The following is a 20562-nucleotide window of genomic DNA, read 5'->3' on the forward strand; positions in this document are numbered from 1 at the left end:
TTAACACTATCATCCCCTCCCTACTCACTACTAAGTTGGAGGATCTAGGACTGCATACATCCCTGTGTGACTGGATCTCCAACTTCCTAACAGACAGACCACAATCAGTACGGGTGGGCAACTGTGTCTCATCCAGCCTCACCCTCAGCACTGGAGCTCCTCACGGTTGTGTCCTAAGCCCCCTACTCTACTCACTGTACACCTACGACTGCACAGCCACTTCCAGCTCCACCATCATTGTCAAGTTTGCTGACGATACCGTCGTCATGGGCCTGATCTCAGACAACGATGAGAAGGCCTACCTGGAGGAGATTAAACATCTGGAAAACTGGTGCCAGGAAAATAATCTCCTTCTAAACATCAGCAAGACAAAGGAGCTGATCATGGATTGTAGCAAGAAGCAGGAGCGGCACTACCAACCTGTGAGGATCAGTGGAACCATGGTGGAGAGAGTAGATAGTTTCAGGTACCTTGGTGTTCACATCTTGCAGGACCTGTCCTGGTCCCGCCACACCAACTCCATGGCAAAGAAGGCTTGTCAGCATCTTTACCACCTCAGACGCCTAAGAGACTTCAGACTGCCCTCCAAGGTACTGCGGAACTTCTACACCTGCACTACTGAGAGCATCCTCACGGGAAACATCACAGTCTGGTTTGGGAACAGCACTAAGCAGAACAGACAAGCACTCCAAAGGGTGGTGCGTTCAGCAGAGCACATCACTCATACGGAACTTCCTGACCTGCAGACCATCTATTACAAGCGGTGCCAGACCAAGGCCAGGAGGATTGTGAAGGACCCCACCCATCCTAACAATAGACTCTTCTCTCTGTTGAGGTCAGGGAAGCGCTTTCGCTCCCTGAAGACCAAGACAGAGACTGAAGAGGAGCTTCTTCCCACAGGCCATTCGGGCCCTGAATCAGGGAAACTGATAAACTGTGGGGACCACCACCACCATGTAACTGTAAATATGTCAATTGTAAGCTGGAATTGTACATTGTGTACATACATATATATATAAATATCCATATATACATTGTACATTATGTATCTAAACATATTATACATATATTGTACATACATTGTAATATATTTTATATATATATATATATATATATATATATATATATATATATATATATATATATATATATATATATATATCCCTATGCACCCCTGTTTTTTTTCCTATGTTTGGACAGAGCACTCTCAAACTATTTCACTGCGAGTTACATTGTGTATGACACTGTATGTGACCAATATACCCAACTTGAAACTTGAACTTTATTTACTTATCAATTATCCCACAAAACGTTAAAGAGAGGTGAAAACAACAGTTTTAACCTGAAAATCTAGGGCTCAAGGTGCAACACAGGTCAGAGTTCTAAAACTGTTTTTCTTACACCATAACTTATGAAAAGAAAGTTCCTTCATGTTACATGACAATTGCAGTTTGCCGCTTTTCTTTGGCACCAATGGTTTTTAAAACAAAATAGTAATATTGAAATATTATGTATTGATGCAAGATGGTCAATCTGTCATGATTTTTTAGAGTTACATGTTCCTGTTATGTTGAAAGAACCAAAGAAAAAACTAGAAAATGTTTAATGACATAACAGTTGTTTTTATAATGTATTGCTTTTTGTAATTTGTCTTTTATAAAGACAAATTATAAATATATGAATATAAAGATACAAAGTGTTTCCTTTACAGTATTTGGTAATATATGTAAAGTGCGATAATTACCTCCTATTTAAAATTTATATGTTGTACTAAGCAGGAATTTTACATGAGGACTAAATTGCTAAACTAAAATGATGGACAACTCCACTGATCCCAATCTCCAATGTGATTGTAGCTAGAACTAAAACTATGATTTTGGTTACAATCATAGAAAATGATAAATGAAGAATGTCCATAATTTGCATTCACTTACATGTATATGTATATTTGCCTGGATCATTTTGTTAATCAGTTACTTAAAAAAAAACAAAAAAAAACCTCTTTAAAATTATATGTAGTTGGATTGTCTTTTTAATACTGTAAATCTATATTTTCTGTTTCTTATGTTAAATTATTTTATTAAAAGAAAGATAAAATACAAAAAGTAATTCTAAGAGTCTATAAAAAACCATGTACTTACATAAAGCAGTGATCAGTCAGAGGAGGAATCGCAGAGAATTCAGACACTGAAAACTTCAGTTTAAGAAGCGTGTTTATAAAGCCACTCCTCAATGATTTGGTATGACATAAGAACAGTTATGTAACTAGTCACACACACTTGCATGCACGCACACACAAACACCCACCCACACACACACACACACACACACACACACACACACACACAGGCGTGCACACAAACCACCTATTTCCACACTATGTGTATGGGGAATATCATTAATATTTTGCACAATGCACATTCATTTTTATCTATCTATCTATCTATCTATCTATCTATCTATCTATCTATCTATCTATCTATCTATCTATCTATCTATCTATCTATCTATCTATCTATCTAACAAGATAATCTAATAATATTCAATATATTCAATATAAATCACATTAATATATTTACTATTTAACACATTTTAGTATGTAGCAATAAGAAAACATAGCCATTATAATAGACCAAAATAATATTAGTAGTCTGGTATACTATAAGCCTAATCAGCAGAGGCATTATACCAAATGGGAGAAATAAGATCAATTTATGAATTAAAGTAATTGAGGCTTGGGTTACTGGTTTTGATTTCGGAATGCACCAAGTCTGCTTCCATCTGATCTGTCTGCATCCTTGGTGTAACATGTAAACTAAAAATTGTAGTCTTATCCGGTATGAATTCTGATTTTGTTTTCCTCTTTCAAATATGTGCTTTTCTTACAGGTGTCACAGGTGTCACAAGTACATTTTTGTTTGGCTGCTCTGTGGGACATGGCACTGGAGTGGTCTCGGCACGCAGTCCGCCCGGACATTTCCGCCGTCTAAGAACACCCAGCTGGGTTGCATGAGCAGATTCAGACCTTAAGTGGGTCACACATAAGCCCTCTTAATGCAGTTAATTCAAACAATGGATTCAAACCACAATGCAGTGAAATTCCTACATTGTGTATAAAGCAAACTGATTGTAAACTCTGATTAACACAACACTAACATATGTCTCTGTTCTCTCTCCTTCTCTCTCTCTCTCTCTCTCTCTCTCACACACACACACACACACACACAAAGAGTTTTGTATTACTATCATTATAGAGCATTTGCAATTACTATAGCTAAATAACAGTATGCCGACACATAACCGTAACCCTAAGGTTTAACCCAAGCAAACCGAATGATAAATGTTGACAAATGTCCCCACAACATCAAACTGTTCATTTTTTCCATTATGTGATGGACATTTTCTTCCCACACACACACACACACACACACAAATAATACAAGCACTATCACAACAGATGCACTAGCTCTCTAACACCGCGTCACACTCTATGATTTCATGCCTTACCCTGTCCTCTTGTCATAATCATTTGTCAAAAACTACATCTAGTTACGTCAGCTCCAAAAAATGAGTGTCTCAGTACGCATGTGTATTGCGTTGCGCTGTATCTTATGTATGCATAGGTCTGTTGACTCCCTCCACAGGACCGATCTACTTGTTTGTACACTGATGGCATTTGTCATGGAAAGCTCCAGACAAGTCCTGTGTATGTGAATGATATTCCTGACACACCAACAGCACAGCTTATTCAGCTGTGTAAATATGATGTAGGTCAGTTGGGTCTTCTGACTGCTAAACTTTGATCTCTGTTTGAGTTTTCAGTATAAATATTTATTTTGTTTTGTTCTGGGGGTTCCTTGGTTATTTTTTTTTTGTTTGTTTTTTTTGGAAGAACCTGCCCCCGCCTGTCATGTCTCCACAAATCCTGCTCAGGGACATGGAAGCGGATGAGACATCTCTCTCTGTAGGAGGCATTAAAGTAGATGAGTACTGAGTTCAGTTTGGGATTGTTTTACTGCTTGTAAAAAGGCAATTTCCTTTAGGAAAGCCTTTGTAGTCTTTGACCATGTGGAATTCATGAAATATGTCATTATGAATATTTTTCTGCAACTTTTTAATAATTAGTGTCCAACTATCCCTGTTGTTTTGCTTTCACCACAGGCACTGGCCTCTGTCTTACGTATAAATAACAGCTCTGAAATTCAAACCCTCAGGTGGGGTCATGGCATAAAACTGGTCCTCAGCAGATAAAACCTGAGATAAGGAGTCTTAAAGTCAACACAGTGCAGAGCTCTTTCATTTTGGTAGCATTAATATTTATATTATGGAGATCTCAGAGTTACGCTGGCTATCATCACACCGGTTTTTTTTGTTTTTGTTTTTTTTTAAATTCATACAGACATAGTGCTTCTGGCTAACACTATTTATCTGTCTAACGCTTCTATATACCACTCTTATTTCACAGATGACTGCACTTTTAGTCTTTATTTAGTTTGCATGTCTGCTTGCCTGCATGTAAGTTGTCATCATTTATTATGGCCTTTATTATTAATAATAATTCATATTATAATAGTATAAGATTATTACTTGTGTGCTGTGTTATAACATTAGTTTTGCTTATATGCTGAATATCCATTGTGCCTGGGTCACAATGGCACTGTTCTTACACTAATCAATGTGCATGGTCCTCCATAAATAAATAATGAACTAAACATTCAACTCAAAACTATACTATGTCTTACCCCACTCCCACCAACAAGCAATAAATAAATTAAATAAATAAAAAAATAAAATAAATAAATATAAGGGTATGTAATATAAAGAAATATAAGGGTATGTAAAAAAAAAGATATATATATATATATATATATATATATATATATATATATATATATATATATATATATATATATATATATATTAGATAGATAGATAGATAGATAGATAGATAGATAGATAGATAGATAGATAGATAGATAGATAGATATTCAAAATTGTACTCACTTGGAGTCTTATATCTATCTATCTATCTATCTATCTATCTATCTATCTATCTATCTATCTATCTATATATATATATATATATATATATATATATATATATATATATATATATATATATATATATATATATATATATATATATACATACCCTTACATTTCTTATGACAAATCTGGGTTCATTAAGAAGATTAACGAGATTATATAGTGGGAGGAGCGTGTCCACGTCACTGCTCGACCGGATGTTGACATTGTGTGGAGGACCAACCAAAGCGGGCAAGTTATCAGACGCCATTAACCCGTGACGTCGGAACTGTTACGAGCACATAAAATTCACAGTACAATGACATTACACTAACTAACAAGAAATAACGCTTGCATTAGGAAAACACCAAAGGCAGGTAAGACTTCACTGTCTTTTGACTGACCTCGGCTAACTGTCTCCATAATGTTGTGCTTCAGTGTAACATGGGGAATTAAGCCACTTTATACACGAACCCGACAGTTGTGAAATTAACTATTGCGTACGTGCCGTCAACTTGTCCTCAGTGACCATGCGTTCTGCGACTTTAGCAGTGTTAGAGCCAGAAAGCTTCCATAGAGATCAAAACAAACAACTCCCAGATATAATGTTCACATGTCTTACATGCAATACTAACATCCAGGTCATATAATAACATTGTAAAAGGAAACAAATATAAACAAATCCCTTTACACCTAAATCTAACCCAGTTTAGGAATACTATTACGTACAAATGCCAGTTCTAACCAGATCTTGTGCTGCCACAATAAATGTTAAATAAATTGTATTACAGTATATTCTGTTTAGTCAGGTAGTACTTTGCAATATATTACATACATTTGATATAAGAAGGACGTGAGTTACAAAGAAGACAAAGGTCATCTTAAGTCTGTACGTGGTTGTAAATGTCCACTGGTGCATGTGATGTTTCCTGCAGGTCTAAACATCTTGGTCTCGCCATGGGCCGCATCTTTCTGGACCACATCGGAGGTACGCGGCTGTTCTCCTGCGCCAGCTGCGACACCATCCTAACCAACCGCTCGGAGCTTATTTCCACACGTTTCACAGGAGCTACTGGCAGGTCCTTCCTGTTCAACAAGGTACATGGCCGTTCCTGCAAGCACAGGCACACATGTACGCACACAGCATCAGTGAATGATTCAGGCATTTCGAATAGCAAAACATGCACCTGTCACCAAAATCCATATACAAACACACCAATCAAACTGAGCTTCGAGGCTCCGGCTTCTGGCTCCATTTCTCTCTTTTTTTTTTTGTTCCATTTCTCAGACTCACAAACAACTGTCTTTATTAGTCTAAATCCAGTCCTGTGTCACTGTTTACTGTACATCTAAGGTCACCATTCATCCGCTGAGTCTCCTCTGCTACTCTGGTTCGAATGTGGATGTACTTGTGTGTACACGTGCATGTGCGTGTGGGTGTATGCTTGTGTGTGTGCACATCAGGTGGTCAATCTGCAGTACAGCGACGTGCAGGACCGTGTGATGCTGACCGGGCGACACATGGTCCGGGACGTCAGCTGCAAGAACTGCAGCAGCATGCTGGGCTGGATCTACGAGTTTGCCACTAAGGACAGCCAGCGGTACAAGGAAGGCCGAATCATCCTGGAGAGAGCCCTGGTGAGAGAGAGAGAGGGCTTTGAGGAGCATGCGCCGTCAGATGTGTACTGACGTATGCTTGATGTCTCTTTGCCTGATCTTCGGTATGAGCTGTCATCGTCTTTGTCCTGCGGTGAACATCAGAGCCATCAGAACATAAGAAGGTGCCTCAGAGATGTTATCCTGAGAGCGTGCACACACGCACACACACACACACACACACACACACACACACACACACACACACACACACACACACACACACACACACACACACACAATGCAGTATTAACCTAGTGACTTCTATAGCCCTGGGCCACACCACAGGCTTTTGCCATCTCTGTGATCCAGGCTTGTCCCTTGTGCAGGAGGACAGTGTCAGGCAACCTGCTTCTGGGCTGGAGTTTCTCCATGAATGTGGTCCTGTTAGCCAGCTAGCTCCCGGGGTTCCCTAAGGTGAATCGCTCTGACTGTGAAAAACCCCCAGGCCTTCACTTAAGCACGCCTACATCCAGATAGACCACATACGCTTGCAGATGTGATTCCGGACCTGGTGTCCATTGCAGGTTGCTGTCCCTGTTCTGTACTCTGTTCTGTTTGATTCCTGTCTGAATTGCAGTACAGGAGCATCTGCTTGTTTTTGCTGCACTCACGCCACCCAAAGCTGATCCAGGAACAGCTCTCCTAGTCTAAGCTTTATTGCTATGGCTACATGTTTTGTATTTAGAATCCTCTATGGTTCGACTTTTTTTCAGTTGCCTTTTGTCAGAATGTTTTGGTGGTTCTGCATCAGCGTCAATTTTAAAGTGAATTGCTTCAATAACACATGGATTGTGAAATCCATTACTTTGTTTTATATTTGAATTATATAGGTTTATTAACATTAATGTTTCCATAAATTTTATCTTAGTTTTATGACAGAATGTTAATTTGAATTTACATTTTATTGCATATAATTGAGAAATGCAAACTGTTTGTGTTACTTGGAAATAAACAGAAATATATATAAAAATCTTACTTATGATTCTGGCTGTTTATTTAACAAATGTTTTCTTGTATAGGATTAGTGTTAAGGTTAAACTGTCTTATGATTTTTAACTTCCCCTTAACCAACAAAGAATTAAGTGTAAGAGTTTTCTTTGTCCACTAGGTGGCCACAAAACAAAATATTTTGGTTTTCAGTAATACTGCGATCTAATTGTTGAGGCTATGTCTGCTGTTGGGTGGAAGAAAGCTCAACCCTGGTCTTGGACTAAACCAAAAGATCTTTTGCACAGAGAGCCCTTCTGAATTATTGACCAGGCTTGATGTGCGTAGGAGAAACCCAGAACCCAAGCATGTAATCAGAGCATTACTACATATTTTTATGTTCATACATAATACCATAGTTAAATAGTATTGAAAAGAACTGCATTGCTCACCCACAGATATGAGTTATTGTCTTGGTCTTGGTGAAAAGAAAGTAACTCTTTCAGTTCTGCTATGTTGCCCGCAGATCTGCAAATAACACAGTCAGCCAATTTTGTTCATAATGACTGCCATGCTATCGAGACACTGTGAGTGAGTTCAGCGTTATCTTATTATGAGCCCTTTTGTGCACATTGCATCCAGTACAACTGGGGTGTATTAAAGCTGTTATAACCAGTTGAACTTTGTAAAAGGCAAACTTCACTGTGTAATTTCATAAGACACATCTGCATTTGTGTGTGTGAGAGAGGGAACTTACTTATTAACTTGACCATAGTTGTCAGTCAAGATAGGGTAATATGTTTCAAGGTAAGATGTCACACTGTAATAAAACTGTAAATATATACGTTGCACAGTAGTAGTTATCACCCCTACCTCATAAGGCTATCGGGCTTTTCATGAGCCTGGTTAGGTACATTACACTAGTCAATTGTACTGTATTTTTTCTATAATTACCATGCCAGTAATGTAAGTGAAGACATTATGGTGTTGCGTGTTGTTGTCCGTTTATAAATAGCATGTGAGTGCTCAGGTGAGCAGCTGCGTTCAGGTAATTCCTTCTTACTCAGGTGCTTCTGCATCAGATTGTTCAAAAGACACACACACACACTTCAGGAGCAAAAGTTTGTATTGTACCAAAACATCCAGGCAGTAGAAATCTGGACTGTACCAAAACATGTAGGCAGTAGAATGGCACACTTTCATAGTGGGACTCTGGTCCAGAGCAGGATTTTCCCACAATGCAACATTTATCAAAGCTACCGAAAGACCACTCTAAAGCACAGCAGCTTGCAATGGCATTTGCCCTGGGCAAGAGAATCACACAAACAGATACCAGTGCCATCTTTATGCCGTGCGTGTCTAGCAGCCTCCATGGATTAGGCTGTTCATTGCCTTGACAACAATTATTTGCCAAGGTGTGTTTCCCACCAAGTAGTCAAGTCATATATTGCATAAAAAAAACTGATGATATGTGATTATGACTTTGGGTGCTAATAGCACTCTGTTAATTAGTAGTTAATTAATTAATACCACTCCTATGATCAGTTGAAATGAGAGCTTGACAGTAGTTTGTCTGATCAGATTTCTTCTCCAGAGACTTGTGAATGGTTTGTTTTGGTTACTGGTACGTGTCCCAGTAACGAGCTGAGTCATTGTGACAGCGTGTGTGTGTGTGTGTGTGCGTGTGCCTGTGTGCGAGTTCATACGTACTGGGAGTAGGTCTTGCATTGAGCTGTTGGGTCAGGTTGGGTTGCCTCCTTAGCTTGGATGTAGCTGGAACCACCAAGGTGATGGTATAGTTTAGCTATAGATGCAAGTATCAGTCATGGTCGATGTGCTGCTTTGGGTTTGTGCATCATTCATGTGCTGAGAAATCGAGCCCAAGTCATGACCCAGTTTTTGTCCTCCTGGAGCTAGCAGAGGAATCCGTAATCCGTAATTATTTGGAGTTCTGTATAAATTCCTTCTAAAATGTCACCAAATCGAGTCTTATTAATGATAAATAAGCATTAAATATTTATAGTACCACTGGTATTTATTGAACACATGGTTTAATCAGTGAAGGTACTTAATGAAAAAAAGTATGTGAAGCCTTATAATTAAAATAACATTTAAAAAATACAACTATTCAGAAACTTCATGACCTTGAACAAATGCTGGAATGGAAACGGTCAGAATTAAACAGACGTAGCGCCAATGACCAACACCGGTGCACACACTGACAGGGGTTTAAATAGACAAACAGTAAACCCTGCGCAGGTGTGTGTAGGTTACAAAAACCTGTGTGTAGGTTACAAACACATGTGAATCCCCCTGCACGTGGTGGGCCGTACCACGTGACTTGTGGGGGGAGGAGCATTCCGTGACATAATGTTTCTGACCAAAGCAGAGTATGATACATACATTTTTGTTGTTTTGCCTCTGGGCTCCAGTACAGTGAAACAATGAACTCCAGTATTTATTAGTCAATTTCTCTCTTATTTCACAGGGGAAAGATGTGCCACTGGTTGTTGCTTCTTGACCACATGTGCTTAAAGAGCCATCTTAAATAATATTCTGGAGGTCATTCTGATTTGTATCTGGAGGTTGTTGCTGTTGTGCTTCGACATAAAAGGGACATTGAACAAAAGCCCCATAGAAGAGAGTCCCAATAGAGCAGGCCATTATGCAGCTGAAAAAAATCTGAATAAATCAGTCATAGACACAGCACAAACCCAAGGCGTGTCAGCTGTTGGGTACATAGCTCAGCAGTAAGAATGCATAGGCTGGTAATCGTAGCTGAAGCAAACAACCTGCTTAACTATGACTGAACAGTATCTTCAGTCAGGAAGAACCTCAGTCAGGAAGAACCTCAGTCAGGAAGAACAGCCTCTTTTCAAACAGGGCCCCCTTTCCCAAAAGCATCATAGTACTGAGATCATCTTAAATGAGAGAGGGATACAGTATTCAGTGTGATACTGTACCATTTATCCATGACCTCTGTGCTACAGTACTTTTGGGAAACCCAGCCCTGATCAGGAAAGCATGCCAGTATGTAATAATAGTTGTCAAAGTCTCCCATAAAAGAGAAGTACACAAAACCTCTGCTAGATGCACACAACATCTTCCTAAAGAGGTACATTAATATGTATGCTCACAGAGTTCTGGGACAAAGTCTTTAAGATAGGTAAGATAAAAATTAAGGGATGATATGTGTGAACTAGTAAAATAACTGTACATGATCCAAAGCTGACTACCCCACATGTGAAGCACAATGGTCTGAACACATATGGCTGCCAACGGAACTGGCTCACTGGTCTTCACTGATAACCTGTCAGCTACAGCAACAGGATGAATTCTGAAGTCTACTGAAACTAAACTAAACTCAAATCTAACTAAAAGGCTTCGGCACCCACCATATGCGCTTTAACCTTGAAGCAAGATGATGGCCCCAGATATATGCCATAGCAGCTACATTTCTCAAGGCCAAAAAGCAGAAAGCCCAGGACTGCCCAAGTGAATCACAACCTTGATCTGCCTTACAGGCTTGACAAAGTCTCTGCATGGGTCTTCCAATAGAATTGTAAATACCCTTTATGTTGAATCTGACGTCCAGCACTTTAGATTCAGTCTGTATACTTCAATTGTAAAGTTGTGAATTATATCATCTCATTCCACATGGTCTTCTTCTTCTGACATAGCATGTGGATGTGCATGCAGAGCTACTTTAAGAAGCTAAATGTAGCTTACGAATAATAAATGATGACACTGACCTTCTACACATTCTGTTTGTATGAGGAAATCCCTACAGTGTGATGATCACATCCCTTCTGTCTAGTAGTTCAGAACGACTCACCACTGAAGTTGCTGTGGCCAAAGTTTCCATGGCATTGCGAATACAGTGTGTTCTGTAGAGACCTTCCAGTGTTGGAATACAGTGTGTTCTTTAGAGACATTCCAGTGTTGGAATACAGTGGGTTCTGTAGAAACCTTCCAGTGTTGGAATACAGTGTGTTCTGTAGAGAACTTCCAGTGTTGGAATAGAGTGGGTTCTGTAGAAACCTTCCAGTGTTGGAATACAGTAGGTTCTGTAGAAACCTTCCAGTGTGGGAATACAGCAGGTTCTGTAGAAACCTTCCAGTATGGGAATACAGCAGGTTCTGTAGAGGCCTTCCACTGTTGGAAGCTGTGGGCCAGTGACCCCCTTTAATGATGCACTAGAGGGCTTTCCTGTTCTCAGAGGTGCAGACAGAGTACCCTGTTGTAATGTAATATGTAATGATAGTTATATGATGCTGTAGAAGCTGACCATCAGCTGTTGTGGGCTCCTCAGGAACTTTAGGCTCTGAAGACCTTTCTGGGATCTCACTGTGGTGTTAATGGACCATGGGTCTTGGCTGATGTTGATTCTAAAGAATGTCTGCCCTGAAATGCCTCTGTCCTCTCACCATTGATGCTGATGGGATGGTGACAATTGTTTGTCAGTCTCCTGAAGCCAAAGATCAGTTCTTTTGTTCCTGCAAGGTTGTTTTCCTGGCTCCACCACTCAGGTTCTCAACCTCACACGTTTTAAAAAACAAGTGTTTTCTCACGTGACTTTCCAGATCACATATAAATGTCTAATATTAGCATTGCACATTGATAGTATATCACAGTCAAAAGGAAAAAAAATTTAATGTTTAATGTGAGTTTAGTTTTTTTCTTTGTAATACTGATACATGTCCTGAAATGGTACTAGATGGTACTAAATGGTGTGTAATTGTGAAGGCCTACAGTGGTCTAGGCAAGTTTTCTTTCATACACTGGTCAGATGGAACTAGCTCACATGACTTCCTATTTGTGATGTCATGGCAAAGCCATGTGACCAGATGCATGACTGACAAGCCCACAATATCTGACTCATGACCAGTGGAAAGATAGGTTTACTGTTTTCTTAGGTCCAGTCCAGTCCAGTTTATAATTAATTGTTTCCTATCTCAGAAAGACCTGAAGGCATGTAATAGCAATTGGAGGGAAATCAGTATTTCAACCTGGGCTTTGTAACTTCCACACACACACACCTTTTTATCATATTGACACACGATACTCTGTGTGTGTCTGTTTGGATATGTGTGGGTCTGTGTGTGTGCCTGCAAAAGAGAGGCAAGGCACTTAATAACTAGCCACTGCCATTCCAGTACATTTCAAGATAAACTTCTTTACATAATCTTTGTGCATATTACTTAATTCTTATATTCTGTGTGGAGTCGATGTGAATACAATCATGTGAGCACAATCAGCTTGACGTGACCTAAACATTTCTGAATTTTTCAACAACATCCAACACATATCCAAACTTTTCACAATGACTTAGTGAAAAAATATTGTCCTGACTTTGGGTATACTCTCATATTGAATTTGGCCATGGAACTCACATCTGGCCAATCACACAAGAGGCGTTGTATATTGTCATAGCCTAACTAGAAATCAAACTTGTTTTCAATCACAATCAAATGCGATTCAAAACGCTCTCAGTAAACCTGCTGTGTGACTCAGTGAGAAGAGGCCTGATTATATTTGTGCTTCTTACATGTAACACTTTTCTAGCCTCCATGGCCTCTGAAGACCTCCAGAAAAATGTGAAAAAGGTACATATGGGAAAAGGAGAAGATTTCAGTTCAAGCAAGGCCATGTTACAAGCTGGACTGGTCTTGCAGGTCACTGAAAGGCTATCTTCAATATCACGTTTCAGCAGTTTGTAGGAAAATAAATGATAAAAATCTCTTGAGTTGCTAAACTGAGTCGTATGCTTGTGCGGAGTATGTTTGTGTATACTGAAAAGCCAGGGCATGCTGGCCTTTTGGGAGAGCTTGAAGCTCCGGGTGATGGTCGGGCAGCCTGAAATCCAAGCACATGAGGATGTACCCTTCTGGCCATAGGGTATCTCCTCACCAAATGCGCCGTCCTTGCTGATATCACAAGTTCTAAGTTCTTATGATTATCACATGGACTTGGGTAGTTCTGTACAAGTAAAATGTTAATGGATGATTTCTGCCAGCAAGACAATTGACAATTCAGTGAATGTGACCTCACCAAAATTAATACAAAGAGATGCTGAGAGACATCGTGCTTGATTCAGTGTTAGCAGGTTTCACAACCGTGAAATATGACACTTGCAATAATCTCAGCCATTCATAATTTCTCATAAAACCTCGCTGGTGTAAATTCCTGCTAGTTCATAAGATAATGCAGACTCAACACTTCTCTGCTTATGCAGGATGAGACTGGCTGGTGAGACCCCTCTGTAAAAGGGTCCGTGCAGGGGTATCATCTGTCTGGTAAACTTACTCCAGGCTCCCGTCAGATTATATGAACGAGGAAGTGAAGTTCAGATTTCTGTTTCCTTAAGGTCCGTAAGGCGTGATGAAATGTTTGGTAAAGATATAAAGATATATTATAATCAAACACCCCAGTGGAAACAACAATAATTCAGTGTGAATACAACTCTTATGCTTATAAGATTATTATTGATTATGGCTATTCCAAGGAATCATAATTGAGAACAGCAGAACAGATCAGGATCCCAGCAGACACTGTTGTTCTTAGGCCATGCTGTCATAGTAGTGCTGAAGCCAGAATAGCACTGCACAATTCGTCCTTCTTCTGGCTCTTTAGCGTGTGAGATTGAATCAATACCACGTTAACAGTATTCAGCCAGTAATTATAAACATGTTATGATGAAGCCACACAGCAGGTACTTGAACACTGCTCACTTTTAAAAAAGGAATGAGTTAAGACATTAAACCCATGTGACCCTCTTTTTAAAAAAACTATATAGCACTGTGCAGTTGTACACCAGTCAGGAAAATGCCCTAAATTTGACCTATATGGAAAAATATTTAAAATAGACCTATAAGTCATAATTTATATCTCCATACCTTCATTTTATATAACAGCGGAAGACCAAGACTCGAGAACTGGCCCAGAATGAAGCCTCCGAAGGCGGTCAATAATAATAATAATATTAATAATAATAATAATAATAATAATAATAATAATAATAAACCAGTAAATTACCAACAATTTTGCAGGTTGCAGCTACCATGGGCCGCAGGTTTCTACCTGCGACAGCTGAACGTAGTGGAGATTAATAAATATATGAACAGAGGAGGGGCAATGAGGCAGCGAAACGAGGAGGGAGTGCGCCTGAGCTTTCTAACGGAGTGAGTAAATGAATACGGATCGTACTGCTTCTACCAGCGAAACAGCACTCTGAAGATTAAGCAGAAGCACACACGCAAGGGACAGAAATGGGTCGCTATAGCGGTAAAACATGTCGCCTTATTTTTATGCTGGTAATCACCGTGATCTTTTTCCTCGCAGAGATAGTGGCAGGATACGTGGGCAACTCCATCGCACTCGTGTCGGACGCCTTTAACATGCTCTCGGACATCATGTCGCTTTGTGTCGGCCTGGCATCGTCCCGCATCTCTCGCCGCGCAGGTTCGGGTCGCTCCACTTACGGATACGTGCGGGCCGAGGTCGTCGGCGCACTGGCCAACGCAGTGTTCCTGGCCGCCCTCTGCTTCTCCGTCTCCGTGGAGTCGCTTAGAAGACTCGGTGAACCGGAGCCCATCGACGACCCGCTTTTGGTGCTGACCGTCGGAGCCCTCGGTCTGGCGGTCAACGTCATTGGACTTTTAATCTTTCAGGATTGCCGGTGGTGTCGCGGGAAAAAGGGAGAGACTTCTGAGAGGGATGGAAGCGATGGAAAAGGCGTCGTGAACGGGGAAGCAGGTGCTCTTATTTTGCAACGGTTCCCGTATTTTCAGTCCAAAACGCGTGGCTGAGTTAACTGTGGAGAAGTCGTTTTCTTTAAAATGCTAAACAACGTAGAGTTTTTAGGGTTTGCTCGGATCGGTGGTGCTTTTCCAATTTTTGTTTTCACTTTTGGAGTGAACAGTGAGTCAGCTTTTTATTTTTCCCACTTAAGACTCAATTCGATGTAGAAATTGATCTCGCATCCAGAGAGTGCTAAATTAGGATAGCTTCAGAACTTAGGACCAGACGTAAAAACTGAACCGCTCGTTTATAGACTTTATGTAACATGCAGGCCAATTTCATAAGGTTGGGGACAGCCTTATCCACTGATAAAATATTTTGAACGCTCAGCTGTTTAAAGAGACAAAAAAAAAAACCCCTCAGAAGGCCAAGAAAATGAAATACGGGCAGCACAGTTTACATTTTAAAGTGTAGCCTATGTGTATATTTTTGAAAATGTATTGAAAGAACGTATGAATAACACATTAGGTTACATGTAAGGCATTTTAGAGGTAGTGTAATCAATGCGACTCAAATTCTATTGCACCTGTAAGTACTTTATGCGAGAGATAGAACTGTGCAGTCAAATAACAGACAACGGCGTATAAAGAATGCATTTTGACCATAATCTCCACTTGTTCGTATGGTCCTCCGCAGTAAAGGGTTCTTAAAACTGGCGACGCGCGCTGCTAGCGGCAAGCGCGCTCAGCACTCGTGTTCTATGCACCCGCAGGCGTTCGAGCCCAGCCGGCTGATTCTCAATCAAAAGAAAAGAATCAGCAGGAAGGCCAACCGCTCAACATAAGAGGTAAGCGCCTAGCAGCTAGAATGCACGAATGCATGCATGAATGAATGAATGAATGAATGAAACTGCGTTCAAGCCTCGAACAATCTGATAGCCTCGTTCTCCGCTGTCTTCAGACTGTATCACGTGTCAGGTTATTGGCCTGCTTCTGGAGATGTCACCCACACCTTATGTTCCTTTTTCATATTGGTTTCAGGAGTTTTGCTCCACGTGCTGAATGATGCACTGGGCTCGGTGGTGGTGGTGGTGACCTCCACCCTGTTTTATGTGTGGCCCTTGGGCCCAGATGCCCCCTGTAACTGGCAGTGCTACGTGGACCCCGCACTGACGCTGATCATGGTCGCCATCATCATGTCTTCCGCGGCCCCTCTGGTGAAAGAGACCACGAGTATACTACTGCAGATGAGCCCCCCTGACTTGCCCCTTACCAGAATAGGTCAGCAGGAGTGCATACATTTTAACACCTTGTCCTATTAGAAGGACATTGTTTTCTGTTTTGTAAGGGCTTGTGGGTACAGGGGAGGCGAGTAAAGTCACACTTTTAACTACAAAACACCCTTTTCGTGTTCATGAAAAACTCTTACTTATACTACTCATATTAGCTTCATTCTACCCCTTCTCTCTCACACTCTCTCTCTCTTGCTCTGTCTCGATTTCTTTTGTGCCCCTACCCTGGGTTGCCTTTTCATCTCTCTCTCTCTCTCTCTCTCTCTCTCTCTCTCGCTCCTCTTCTTTCCTTTATTCCCATAGTGGACGACGTGTGTCAGTTGCCCGGGGTGATCAGTATCCATGAGCTCCACGTGTGGGAGCTAGCCAAGGACCGCAACATCGCCACCTTGCACGTCAACGTCAGCGCCGAGCTCCAGGACTTCACCAGCAGCACCAGGACCCTCCACGCCCAGATCCGCGAGGTGTTCCACAAGGCCCGAGTCCACAGCGTCACCGTCCAGATGGAGTTCGGCCAGGCCGACCAGGAGGGGAACCTCTGCAGCACCCCTTGCGTGTCCGCCGACTGCCTGAAAAACTCTTGCTGTCCAGGTGACCCGAAAGAAACGGGCCGTAATGTAAAGCTGTCCTGCCCCTCCACTGAGGTCGCTGTCAACATGGAGGGCATGCAGAACCTGTTGGGAGGATACAGAGGGACAGAAGACAAAAACTGCCAAATCACAATGTTTTAAGCCCAGGAGGATTAGGTTTTCTCAGACCAGAACACGGCTTGTTCCTTGACTAAAGCCGATTCAGCAAGAAGAATCCCCTCTGATTCTTTTCAGCTTTTAGCCAAGGAATATGGCTGATGTGTCTCTGAGAAGCTAGCCCAAAGATTACCCACCATGCACCTCAGGGAGAGTAGGCCCTCCACAACTGCTGTATTTATTAACTTTTACTGTGAAGGTCCATGGACTTTGTGGTTAGTCTTTAAGAAATTTCAATCTGCCCCTCCAGGACCCAGATGGCCTTGGTGCTTGTAAGCAGTGCTGACAAAGCGGGAGATACAGATGTGTATCATTTAGACCAAAGGTGCTGTGTATTTATTAGAAATTATTACTGTACCAAACTTTCTGAAGCCCAGCAGAGAGGACTTTGGTCAAAACACCATTTTAAGCCTCAGTGAAGGATTACTACCATATTACTAGGTTTGGGATTATCATCTTGTGTCATCATCTTGTGTCAACATTTTTCTGGATTTTTGAGTTGTCACTGCCTAGCTAGTGCTACCCCAATTACTACAGGAAACACGAGAATGAGAGGTTTTCTGGTAGGTTCAAGGCTTCTTGGGCAATGCCTACTTCCATTTAATACTATTTATTTTTTTAAAGTTTAAATTGTATCAGAAGTTCAAATTGTATTAGAAACCTTTTAGGGTAACTTTCAGTCTTATTTAATCTAAGACCAATTTTACATGTAAACACCGATTTCTGTTTGACAGTACATTCACTGTAATCTGGAGATTTCGCAAAGCGGTTTGTGACATGAGAATGTAATGGAAACATCAACATGCACTTTCTGTTGTTTCTGCGCCTGTTGCAAGACAAGGCAGAGCCAGCGTGACAGAAGGCGTAGGTTTTAGTGATCAAAAGGATTCACGATTAAAATTAAGACAAAGCGTGAGATATTTCCCCTTCCGCAGATCCTGTGTTAACCAGACTCGCTGGATTTAGAGATGCTTTTGAGGGCCTTGGGAGTTTGTTGAGTTCCAAAGTGCTGCCAGTAGCACAGGTTGCAGGAACGGGCAGGACTTTTAAACCGGAGGGGGAAGACATCTCCACTGCTTCAGACGGATGCAGCTGAAGTACCATGGCACTGGCAGTGAAGAGATAAACGTTGAGCTTTTATCTCTGATTTAAGTGCTGTTTCAGCATGTGTTTGAACAAATTTAATGCAGTTAGCTCCCAGTAGAGCTAATGTCTTGAGCATTTTGAAGCTGAAAAAAGACTAGTGCCTGTAATACAGTAAACCCTTATGCTTGGAGTTACTTTAATGATTCACTGTGGTTATTTCCAAATAAAAGTTTAGTGATATTTTTCCTTAAAATCAATAGACTCCAATAACTCTGTTGTGCGTTGTCTTATTTCTGCACTCTAACCATATCTAAAGACCTGAACTTCAAGGCCTGGTGTGCTAAAGCCTATAAGAAGTTGGAATAATTCAGATCGATATTGTCTGTTATAGCTGATGATTTAGAGATCAAATTCGCCTGATCGCTAAAGCCACATAGTGTGCTGCTATGCTTGTAAGAATTCGCTACAAAACAGTCATCCATTATTTATGATATACAAGGCCAGTTAGAGATCTTCTCATTTATTGTTTCCATCACAGTAACACATTAATGTTCTCACATTTTATAGCAACTAGGCTCACCCTTTAGTGTATGATTCTCAGCTGGAGAAAATAAGTCACATTCACTACTTCCTGAATAGGGTATATATATCATTTTGATGACTCTGACTGTTCACTAAGCATTCGTTTAATTTCAAAACATTAATTTAAATAATTTAGTGTGAGTGGTGGCCTTTGCTGTGCAGGTGTATGCCGCTCAGCACCGAGTGAAGTGAATCAAATCGCAAAAAAGCTGATCACAGCTGCAATGTCATTTGTGACACACTTTATAAACCCAATTATGAAAGCATAAAGTTAGAGTGCCCAGCAACTGAGTTGCAGTGCATGCACAGGGTGAAGGTGTAGTGAAGGTGGGTGAGTGTTCACTAGCCAGAAGTAAGATGCACGCCTCACATGCTGAACTATTCACTCACATGCTGAACTAAAGATCAGGTTTTACAGTCCAAGCCTGATCTGAAGGACAGGAGTGTGCAAGAGAAGCTTGTTGTCTTAGCAGTGAAAATATGACTGTCACGATCGGTCCTACGTCATCCTTCCAGTCAGATCCTTTTTTCACATCTTCAACCAGAGATCTGGGTGTTTGAGTGTGTGCGTGTATGCGTGTATTCGTGCGTGTGTGTGTGTGTGTGTTCTACTAGAGGTCTGCGAGTTTGAGAGTGCAATGCAGTATTTTCACTGTTCTAAGGATTGTGCTCTTCTGGACTGAGACTGATGTTGTCATTCCAGGGGTCTGTTGGAGCCCCCTCCACTATCTTAGGGGTCACACGACAAGTGCCTGCATCACCACCGGGACAACCTTGGTGTTCTCTCTATTGCACGTTTACAGTTTTCAACACAGCACAATAAATGCATTTATGCTATTGCCTGATTGCACCAGGATCCTTAGTATTGTACTGGAAAAATAACTGATTATAAGGAGGCAAGGGAAGCCTATTTCTGAGTTAGTGTTTGTTTGTGAACCATGTGCAATGGAAGAAGGCATGGCCCACAGCTGCAAATTCTGCTTCATAATGATTGAATAGGATTGAATCTTGGCCAATTTGAGAGTAATTAGCACATACCCTTTGCGTAAAAATGTAAAGTGACTGTCTCCATGGCATATTAGAGGGTTTAGCTCACCACCAAAACGTGTAGCCTCAACACACACAGGGACGGCAGCACAGCTGGTTTGGACCATGGAGGATGGTCCTACGTGGAGGATGGTGCTATGTGGAGGACGCTCCTACGTGGAGGACGGTTCTACGTGGAGGGCTTCATCTATGCTTCATCTTTTCTCTTAACTGCCACTGGTTAGACAGCAGCTAGAAAGCTGTACTATGCGCCAATATTCTTTCCCATTGGTCATTTTTCATCCCCCTCCCCTATCTGCTTGTTTTGCTCCTCCTCCACTCATTCATCATGCCCCTCCCACCTGCTGACCACCTGCTCCATGTGCCCCTCCCACCTGCTGACCACTGCTGTGTGTAAGTCCCATTAAGATGATTCTGAAGGAGGCCATTATTGTGCTTCATTTAGCAGAGGAAATACTC

General features: G+C 41.1%; 2 protein-coding genes and 1 long non-coding RNA gene across 4 annotated transcripts; 2 read left to right on the forward strand and 1 right to left on the reverse strand.

The window, feature by feature from the left end:
- The first annotated feature begins 5271 nt into the window (after positions 1-5271).
- On the forward strand, positions 5272-7659 carry LOC113575512 (protein yippee-like 5). 2 transcript variants are annotated; one of them, XM_027007061.3, is made up of 3 exons: positions 5272-5402; positions 5961-6123; positions 6490-7659. In XM_027007061.3, the coding sequence occupies exons 2-3, from the start codon at positions 5983-5985 to the stop codon at positions 6712-6714; spliced, it is 366 nt and encodes a 121-aa protein (XP_026862862.1). In that variant the 5' UTR covers positions 5272-5402; positions 5961-5982; the 3' UTR covers positions 6715-7659. The 2 variants fall into 2 exon arrangements, with proteins under 2 accessions (XP_026862862.1, XP_026862863.1); XM_027007062.3 differs by having other exon boundaries at positions 5282-5398.
- Positions 7660-9627: 1968 nt separating this feature from the next.
- On the reverse strand, positions 9628-14548 carry LOC145660370 (uncharacterized). Its single transcript, XR_014126673.1, has 2 exons — positions 11581-14548; positions 9628-11508 (listed from the first exon to the last, which is right to left on the reverse strand). It is a non-coding gene; the product is annotated as an uncharacterized LOC145660370 (long non-coding RNA).
- A 201-nt stretch (positions 14549-14749) lies between these two features.
- Positions 14750-18744, forward strand: slc30a10 (solute carrier family 30 member 10). The gene is made up of 4 exons (XM_027007055.3): positions 14750-15366; positions 16124-16198; positions 16392-16631; positions 16946-18744. Exons 1-4 carry the CDS (start codon positions 14880-14882, stop codon positions 17371-17373), a joined length of 1230 nt encoding a protein of 409 aa, XP_026862856.2. The 5' UTR covers positions 14750-14879; the 3' UTR covers positions 17374-18744.
- The last annotated feature ends 1818 nt before the right edge of the window (positions 18745-20562 follow it).

Source organism: Electrophorus electricus, chromosome 12 (genome assembly GCF_041902795.1).
Source record: "Electrophorus electricus isolate QZ-2024a chromosome 12, ASM4190279v1, whole genome shotgun sequence".
NCBI lineage: Eukaryota > Metazoa > Chordata > Actinopteri > Gymnotiformes > Gymnotidae > Electrophorus > Electrophorus electricus.